This window comes from Vombatus ursinus, unplaced genomic scaffold, assembly GCF_900497805.2.
Source record: "Vombatus ursinus unplaced genomic scaffold, bare-nosed wombat genome assembly UNPS02011916.1, whole genome shotgun sequence".
Classification (NCBI taxonomy): Eukaryota; Metazoa; Chordata; class Mammalia; order Diprotodontia; family Vombatidae; genus Vombatus; species Vombatus ursinus.
The window spans coordinates 805,556-815,279 of record NW_020951694.1 but is presented as its reverse complement, the minus strand read 5'-3'; the positions used below and the strand labels follow the sequence as shown (position 1 = coordinate 815,279).

The window sequence follows — 9,724 nt, the reverse complement described above, 5'->3', positions numbered from 1 at the left end:
GGCAGCTCATATGAACTAATTGGGAATATTTAGAGAAACCAGTTCTGGGAAATTCAAAATCAGGTAATGAAAAGGAGAAATGGCCTTTTCCCCAAGGCCCATAGAATGCCTTTATCTTGAGCCAGCCATCTCCCTATCCCCTACCTCCAATCACACTAATAGTCTGGAAAGAATTGTAATCTTAGACTTCAGGTACAAAACTTTGTCCCCACTTCTAGGGAGAAGAGATAGGGACCACCCCCCCCCCCCGCATAGATATGTGTTTAGAGATAGGTTGAGTAGAGCTGTGTCCCACCCCTTTTACCTCTGATCCAGTTTGATTCCTGTTTCTGTTTATCATCCAAAGTCCATGTAAGCCAGGGATGCTGAGAGAGGGACAGTGGAACACTGGGCATTCTTTAGGACTCTGCCCCTAAGGGATACCCTTCCCCCACCTCTACTCTCTTCACATAGACCTCTGCTTCTATTCACCCCCTACTCCACTCCCTAGTACAGGGGGCTTGCCCCCAAGGGACACAGGTGCCCAAGACCCAAAATCCTGGTAGGTTACAATACTGGGGAAATGTGGGAAAATTATCCCAGGGTTCAGGTGGAGGTGGGCTGGGCAGAATCAGGCCTGGGTAATGGATTTGGGCAGTGGAGAAGGCTGAGTCCTCCCTCTGCCCCACCCCAGCGGAGTCCAGATTGGGGGACAAACATGGCAAAGGATTATCAAGATCTTCAGCACCTGGAGAGTGAAGACAATGGCCATCAATTCAGTAAAGGTAACAACAGGGTTGTGGGAGGAAGGAGGGGAACAAGGAGACCCAAAAATAGGGTCACCCCAGAATGTCCCTTGCTCACTCTTCTGTTCATCTATTTTTGTCTTTATGTGTCTTTGCCTCATTCTGTGCCTCTGTTCTTGTGTCTCTCACTTTCAATTAAGCATCTACTTTTATTTTTTTATCTATTAAGGTCATATATGCTCCCATGTAAAGTTTTTTGCTTAGGAGAAATCCATGTCCAGCCCAAACACCATACCACTTATCTGTACTGGTAGCAAAGTTCTATCAACAGAAGAAGAAGATGTGGCTGGGTCACCTCTTGGAAAGGAACCAGATATCTTGTCCCTTTCTCATGCCTTTCACTGGATCCTTCATCTCCCTTGGTTCAGGGGTGAGAGTCATGGGTCAGGGAAACTGTGATCTTGTCTCAGCCCTGTTTCTGACTAGACCAATTCACTTACTCTCTTTGGCTCTCAGTTTTCTCATCTTTTAAATTAGATAGTTGTAGTAGAGGTCCCTTCAAGCTCTGAATTCTTGTGATGGGAGAGAGAAGGTTCTCATTCTTAGTAACTCCTAGGCTGATGGGGAGAGAAGACACGGAGGCAGCATAGTGTGGAAAGAAGACCAGATTTGGATTCAGAGAATTGGGTTCAAATGTGAACTTTGCCTCTTATGTTTGATCTTAGGCAAACCATTGAGCCTCATAGGCTTCAGTTTCCTCAACTGTAAAATGAGGGAGTTGGCCAAGATGACCTCTGAAGTCTCTTCCAGCCCTGACATTCCTACGGTACTTGCAAGTGAGAGAAATAATTCAAATCCTGGCCCTACCACTTAGAACCAATATGACTTGGCAAGTCACTTCATCTCTCTAGACCTCACTTTCCTTTTCTGTCAGATGAAAGTGTTAGCCTACTCTGAGATCTATTCTAGTTCTAAATCTATCATCACTTTGTCAGTCTCTGTCTCCCAGTTTCCCAAAGTTTGAAGGTTTACAGTACCAGACCTCTTTCTTTTTTGATTAAAAAATATGTTTAAGAAATTTTCCTAAGTGTGAGTCCAGATACTAGTAAACTACTGTCTTGGGGAGGAAAGGCAGCCATGACACAGCAATCTGAGAGCAAGGAAGTGATTGGAACAGACAACTGGACTAGGACCAGGGCCAGGTGTCCAGTGTTCATTGGCTCAGGGCATCTTTCATTTGAGCTCTGACCTGAGTTAGAAGCCAGAGAACTCTATCAGTCCAGTGTCAGAATGAGAAAAACAATCAGGCTGCATGCTGGTAACAGCATGACCAGGGGAAGGCATCATGAAATCTAAGCCTAGCGGTAGTTAGGTGGCACAATGTATAGAGCACTGGCCCTGGGGTCAGGAGGATCTGAGTTCAAGTTCAACCTCAGACATTTACTAGTTATGTGACCCAGGACAAGTCACTTAACCCGTACTGCCTCAAAAACAAGAAAAAAGAAACCTAGGCCTGATGTCTCTGAACCACATTGGCCTCCAGAGATCAGAATCACACCACCTGAGTCTGGGATGAGGCCCCAGAGGCCGCATGTTCCAACCCAGAGCTTTTGCAGAACTTTTTGCTCCAGGGGCAAGTGGCATGGAAGAGCCTCAATTCAACTGGGGGAGCACAACAGTGGACATATTTGGGGCACTGCAAAACAGTTGCGAGTAAGGTATCTGTGGTAGGCAACAGGGAGCAGTGTGAGGCAGGGCCAGGAAGGGACCTGCCAGCACTTTGGTCAGAGGTGTGAATGATCTGGTAGCTTCCTATTTTAATTAATCATTCTTGCCATTCAAGTGTCTCCATGTTTTAAAAGTCCCGGTGTGCCACCAGATTATAGCACCTGGGACAAAGCCCCATTTGCTCAATACCCCAACAAGATTCTCTCTTATTCTACACAAATGACATCTAGACTACTTGAAAACCTCTAGTGAGGGGTAGCTGCCTGTGTCCTAAGGTAGCCCATTCTACTTCTGTATAGCTCTTACTAGTTAGAAGTTTTTCCTGGCTTCAAGTCTAAGCCCTCCTCTCTGCAGCTTCTACCTATCTCCTAACCCTGCCCCCTGGGGCCAAGAAGAACAAGTCTAAGAACAAGGAAGGACAGCCAGTCATCACAGTGGATTAGAGCATAGGACCTGGTGTCAAAACAGCCTGAGTTTCAGTCTGGCTTTGGACACTTTGTAGCTTTGTGATTGTGGGCAAGTCACTCTCTGCGACTCAGTTTCCTCATCTGTAAAATAGGGATAATAATAGCACCTATCTCCTAGGATTGTTGTGAGGATCAAATGAGATACTACATAAAGTACTTTGCAAAACTTAAAGGGCTCTATAAATGCTATTAATTTTCCACATGATAGTCCTTCAACTGTTTAAACACTGCTTTCATATCCCCCCCCCAAATTTCTTCTATCTCTTTCAGCTGGTCCACATGTGGCATGAACTTGAGGCCCTTTACCATTCTGGTTACTTTGCTCTGGATGCTCTCCAGTGCATCCATAGTCTTCTTAAAATGTGGCACTCAGTACTCTAGATGTGATCTGACAAAGAGTAGAATACAGAGAGGTACCATCCTTTCTTCAGGCAACCTAAGATCACACTGCTGTCCCATATCAAGCTATCAGTCTGCTAAAATTCCCAAATTGAATTGTTGCCTATCCATGTCTTTCTCATCTTGTAGTTGTGAAGCTGATTTTCTGAATCCAAGTATAAAACTTTATATGGGTGCCTTTTTATGAGGGCTCATCTCATAGAGGGTGCATGGGGATGGGTATACTTTATGAGATGGCCCTGCACAGGCCTACCCTGACCATCCCTGTAAAATTCCTCTCTATTTCATCTTACTAAATTTGGCCCAATGTTCTAACCTGTTGAATTCTTTTTTTGTATCCTAATTCTCTCATCCAATATGTTAATTATCCTTCTTTAACATTAGCACTTGAAGGTACATTAGAGGTCATCTAGTCCAACCCCACATTTTACAGATGAGGAAACTAAATCCCAGAAAGGTTACACAGATGGCAGAACTTTTCATCATGTGAAAGTATGCCATCATATATTTATCCAACTCATAAATAACCAATGACCAATAACACCAGGCAAACACAAATTCATGGGGGCACTCCCATATTTACTACTGCCTGACGTTCTTCCACATTGACAGTGAACCATTACTAATTCCTCTTTGGGTCCAGCAGTTCAACCAGTTATGAGTCCAACAGAGGTGGGAAACCTGTGGCCTTGAGGCCATAAGTATCACTCTAGGTCCTCAAGTGCAGCCCTTTGAATTCAAACTTCACAGACTGAAGTTCCCCCAAAGAGGGAAAGGGCTTCACTTGAGGACCTAGCAGCCACGTGTGGTCTCCAGGTTACAGATTCCCCACCCCTGCTAAACTATGCTGTGGTTTAGCCCGTATCTCCCATTTTGATCATAAGAATAGAAGGAGAAACTTTGTCAAATGCTCCATTGAAATCAAGGTTAATTATATCTACAGTGTTCTTATGTTCTAGCAGTCTAGTGACACTGTCAGCAAAGGGAATGTGGTAAGTCTTGACTTGTTCTTGAAGAAGTCACACAGGCTCTTTGTGATCATTGCTTCCTTTTCACTAAATCCATCCTTTCACTAATACAGCCTAGACTTTTGCCATTTAAGCTCATTGACCAAAAGTTTTGTACATTTCTCTCTTCCTCCTTTTGAAAATCAAGACAACACTCATCCTCCAGTCCCATGGTGCCTCTTCTATTCTCATACTGTTTTAAAGATCACTGACAGTAGCTCAGTAATCACAACTTCTAATTCTTATAGGACCCTGGGATGTAGTTTATCTATGACAGGCAACTTGAATTCAATCAAGGCCAGCTAGGTGCTTTCTTACTATTTTTCCATTTATGGTGGTTTGGAGCTCTTTAATAGGTAACCATTTTCATTCTGTCCTTTCCAGGCCAAAGACAATTCCTCCAGGAAGAGAAAAGAGTAGCAAAGTAAGAGATAAGAAGCTCTACCTTTCCTCTTTCGTCTCTTTGCTCCTTCCACCTGGAACAGCAATCCTTTTTTTATTCTTAGAAAAGTAGAATGGTGTAACTGAACTTGGAGTCTGATTCAAATCCTGCTTCTTAGCATTAATTATCATCCTAACCACCATAAGTCGTGGTTCTGTTCCTTCCTTATTCCTTTTCCATTCCCTCATCTAGTTTCTATTTCTTTTTCCCAACATAGCTTTAAAAAAAAGCTTTCTCCTTTTCTGTTTTCTATCTCTTTTTCTTTTGCTAACCATAGGTCATTCTGAGCTTTGATGCTCCTGACTACTTATACAGGATTCTACTGCCCTTTCTGTTTTCTGTATGTGCTTTTGTTGATTCCCTTGTGCATCCCCATTGGTCTCTTTAGACAACTTTTCATTCTTGAGAGCTTTTATTCTTCTGTAGCTAAATTCCCCTGTAGAATTTTAGGCCATGAAATCATACCTATACTCAATTCAGTTCAATTCCTACATGTCATTTCTCTGAACTCTGAAATTTGCTCTCCCCAAATCTTAGATACATATCAGATAGACTAACGTTTGACTTGACTTTCCTTTGCTATCACAAATTTTGAGTTGGAGTAGAAACTTCCTCCAAAGATTTCCTTTCATTTCTACTTCAGCAAACAGTTTAAGATGTTATTGGGAAGATACAGTTTCATCATCAAGGGCAGAGCCAGTTAACTGCCATCTGGCTAAAGGATTTGCTTCAGGCAATCAACTAACTCAGGGAAGATGGGTCAAGGTTGAAAGGCAGAGAGGGAGAGGGAGAACAGAATGAGAGGAACAGGGAGAAGAAGAGAGAGGGAAAGAGAGAAGAAGATTCCAGGAACCAAGAATACTGATAACTAAATCCAAGAGGGTGCCGTAGGTGACTGCTAGAGTTTGGGAAGCTGGGAAGACTGAAGACTAAGGAAGGAAATCTTTGGAGATGAAAATCTTTCTGAAATAGGGAGCGAGGACAGGACTTCTGAAATTCCATGACAAGGGAGAAGATGCTAAATTTATTGTATATCAGAATCCCAGGAGAAGGATTCATATGGAAGGAGCAAGCAAGCATACAAAAGAAATTGCCTGGCATGGACCCATAGCTAAGAGTTGGGTGTCCATATTCTAGGACATTCTGAGACACACTAATAGCCAGACCAAATATGCCTCTGCAAGAAATGTACTACTGATCTAATCTCCATCTCAGATAGGCTTGAGGTAGGGTATATAATTTGAAAGAAATGAGATAAGCTAAGAAAGAGAGAGGAAACTAAGAAAGAACAAGGTCTAATTCTAAGACATTTGCATGAAAAGAGGAGCCTTTATCAACTTTAGGATTTCTTCCTTAGTTATTTTTATCCCTGTAGTGTTTACTATTAAAACCCTTTAAAAGACACCCCCCCCCCCAAAAAAAAGAGTCCATGTATTTTTTCTAGAAAGCAGGGCAAGAGAAAAGGAGTGGACTTGCTTCTTTTTTCAAAGGCTATGCTGGGTAGTGAATGTACCTTAGAGGGTGTGAAACTAGTAGGGTGGGATAGTGAAAAGAAGGGTGTTTTAAGCAGCATATTCCTTTCCTCCTGGGCTGATTTCCCCTGTAGAATTTTAGGCCATGAGAGCATATCAATTCCCAGTTTAGTTCAGTTCAGTAGGTTCATAACCTTATGAAGCTGAAGGAGAAAGAATTACAAAGAGATGATTCTGAGTTTACACACAGGATTACCTAACTCCTCTGGCTCATTCCTTCATTTTGGTTCCCAATCCAGGTTCTTTTTTGTCCCACAGGACCTCCCATTCTCCCCCTTCTCCAGTGATCCTTGAACTGACTTCCTCACTAACCTATCCTCTCCCATTTTAGGGACCCCTTCACCGCAGCACATCCTCCAGCGTCTCTGCCCTCTTAGCCGCCTCCTCCTGGTCTCCCTGGGAATCAGCTTCCTACTGATAGTGATCATCTCTGTGTTGGGATCTAAAAGTGAGTGATGGGAAAAGAACCTGGAAGCTGGAAAGTAGCCGGGAATAGGTAGAGAGACTTGAAGGAAGTAAGATCTAGAGGGAAGCTTGGAATAGCCCAGGAGAACAAGAGTATAGCAACTAAAGTAGGTGGCGGGGATGGGATGGATGGGACAGCACAAAAGGGAAGGAGGTAGAGGAATGTCTGCAAAGGGCCTACAGTAGAGAAGGGGGACACTGGACGACATCTGTTTCACGTATTCATTCCTAAGCATTGCCTCCTTAACAGATTCACAGCTTCGGGGAGATCTACAGACACTTAAAGAAACTTTCGCCAACTTCTCAGAGAAGATGGTGTCAGAGATCCAAGTATTAAATAGCCAGGGTAAGGATGGGTTGTTGGTTACAGTCCCCAGGGCAGGGTGTGGGTCTCTTGTTCTAAGACCCTGAACTTGTATCTCCAACAGGAAGCAGTATGAACGAGAAGGTGAAATCTCTGGAGGCTAAGCTACAGAAACATCAAAAGGACAGGGAAGAAGGTTAGAGAAAGGTGATGGGCTGGGCAGGACAGCAGAACAAGGGGAGGAGGAGAGCCTCTCACTTCAAATATTGGGGTCTTATTGGGGGTGGAAATCATCAATTCTGCTTATCCCAGAGACAGAAAGTAGGACTACATATTCACTCACTTCCTATCTGCCTCTCTTGCACATCCTAGATCTCTCTAATTTCCTCTTCCATGAGCAACGCATTTCAGCAGATTTTCGAACCCTGAATTGTCAGGTGATAATACTCCGAAGCAATGGTAAGGAGAGGGAGGACTTTAATGTCCTTTAACCTTGCACCTACTCTAGATAATTCTCACCTTCCCCATATTCCCTGCCTTGGCTGGGCCCCTTGTCCCCTTCCTCTGCTTTTCTCTTTTGCTCAGGTACCAACGACAAAATGTGTTGCCCTCTTGGCTGGTTGGAATTTGAGGAGAGCTGCTACTGGTTTTCTCACACTGGGAAATCCTGGACTGAGGCTGAGAAATACTGTCAGATGGAGAATTCACACCTGGTTGTTATAAACTCTTGGAATGAACAGGTGAGGGCTAGGGTGTCCCACATTCCCAGATTCGATGCAATTATTCCATTCTCCAGACATTTATTGAGTACCTGCTATGTGCCAGGCATAGTGCTATGTGAGGGGAATACAAAGAATGAAACAGCCCTTGATCTCAAGGGGCTTATATTCTGGGGGAGGGGGTGTTGTGGATACAACATAGATAAGTAAATACAATGTTATTTAGGTGAAGAAAACATCTAGGCTCCAGGGAGGGGATGGACCTGGACAAATGTTTATTGCCTTAACTTTCTAACCCCACCTCCATTACCTCCAACCCAGAACTTTGTTAGCCATCACACTTCACCTGTGTTTGCCTGGATAGGCCTCACTGATGCAGAAGGCACCTGGAAATGGGTGGACGGGACAAGCTATGACTCTACCATCAAGTGAGTATCCCTTCATTCCTCCTCTGAAATGAAAGGGTTGAACTAGATAACTCTGATGTCCCATTTGGTTCTATGTTGTCTAAGTCCTCTTTTAGACTCAGCTCCATCCCGACCCTATAGATTACTTTATCAAACTCAAGGGTCTAACCATTAGGCTCGCAGTCTCCACCTCCCTCAGGGAACAATTCCCTCTGCTCCCTCTTTCTTAGCAATTCCCTTCTCAAATAGTCTTTTCCTATCCTCTATAACATAGTTTTCCTATCCTCTATATACCCTTATCTCCTTCAGAATTGGGTTACCCTTGGCTGGGGACCTCTCAGGAACTGATGGGACTTGAAATCCTGGGCGACCTGGGGTTGTTTTTTATCTCCTTTAGGAATTGGATGCCAGCCCAGCCAGACAACTGGTATGGGCATGGGCTGGGAGGAGGTGAGGATTGTGTGCACTTGCACTCTGATGGAAGCTGGAATGATGACGTCTGCCAGCGCCCCTATCGCTGGGTCTGTGAGATGGTATTCCAAAAGCCTACCTAGGGGCCCTGCAGGAACATAAACCATTTCCATCCAGTAATCTCCTTGGAGCAGCCCAGAAACCAAGGGAAATAATCCAGAATTCCTGAAATCTTCTAGAATCACCCTTAGAAGTGATTGTGCTTTAAGTAATCCAGCAGTGTCAGGTTTCCTCAGAATCTTTCTGGCTCACTAGAGCCTCCTTGAAAGATTATAGAGTTCATGTGATGGAGGTCAAACAGGAATTAAAGTGAACTCTCCAAACTTCTTTTCTGTGTGTGATTGGGGGAAGGGGGGATGGAGAAGACAGGGAATAGAGGGTGGAGAGTCCCAATGGTAGGATAAATATGGGAGACAAGAGGAAGCAATCAATTGTAGGTTTCTCAGACAATGGCTTGAAACCCTATAAAGGCAAATTAGATGTAGGATCATAAAATGTTTGAGTTTTTAGACTGTTATAGATCAGCCCCCTTGTCTTTTAGATCTGGAAACAGGCTCAGAGAGGGTAATGAATTTTCTCAGGTTGCATGGCAAGTTAGTGACTGAAATTCAAACCCAAATCATGTGATTCCAAATACATAGCTTTTCCATTATATATGCTGTCTTGTTACAGCCTCATTCAAAAACCATAAGCATATACCTCTTTTACTAGCTACACGTTTTTTCATACCCCCTAACTCACTAGTTGCAATGATGGAGTCAGAATTTTCCTTGCCCCAAATTGCCACTTCCAGATTCTCCCTCTACCTGTTCACTCAACTTCTCCTCCTTTGAGGAGGAGATTGTCCAAATTTATCACCCGATCTTTTGGCTATTATTTATTGACCCCCAAAACATTTTCCTTCTTTCTACATGAGTTCAGTGCCTGGCTCATAGCCTTTCCAATCTCATGCCTTCATGCTAGGGGACTTCAACGTCTATGTTGTTCAGTCATTTTATTCAGTTGTGTCCAACTCTTTCAACCCCATTTTCTTGGGGTTTTCTTGGCAAAGGTACTGG

At 43.6% G+C, this 9,724-nt stretch overlaps 1 protein-coding gene across 1 annotated transcript; it reads left to right on the top strand.

Moving 5' to 3' along the window:
• The first annotated feature begins 357 nt into the window (after window positions 1-357).
• Window positions 358-8,993, top strand: ASGR1 (asialoglycoprotein receptor 1). Its single transcript, XM_027857173.1, has 9 exons — window positions 358-541; window positions 674-764; window positions 6,632-6,748; window positions 7,016-7,111; window positions 7,194-7,265; window positions 7,442-7,528; window positions 7,655-7,809; window positions 8,110-8,216; window positions 8,593-8,993. Exons 2-9 carry the CDS (start codon window positions 698-700, stop codon window positions 8,747-8,749), a joined length of 858 nt encoding a protein of 285 aa, XP_027712974.1. The 5' UTR covers window positions 358-541; window positions 674-697; the 3' UTR covers window positions 8,750-8,993.
• The last annotated feature ends 731 nt before the right edge of the window (window positions 8,994-9,724 follow it).

Excerpts from the sequence above, each read along its gene's own strand:
- ASGR1 (XM_027857173.1), top strand. The coding sequence starts at position 698 with ATGGCAAAGGATTATCAAGATCTTCAGCACCTGGAGAGTGAAGACAAT. Across the intron at positions 7,810-8,109 it reads TAAACTCTTGGAATGAACAG|AACTTTGTTAGCCATCACAC; the intron begins GTGAGGGCTAGG and ends CCTCCAACCCAG. Across the intron at positions 8,217-8,592 it reads AGCTATGACTCTACCATCAA|GAATTGGATGCCAGCCCAGC; the intron begins GTGAGTATCCCT and ends TATCTCCTTTAG.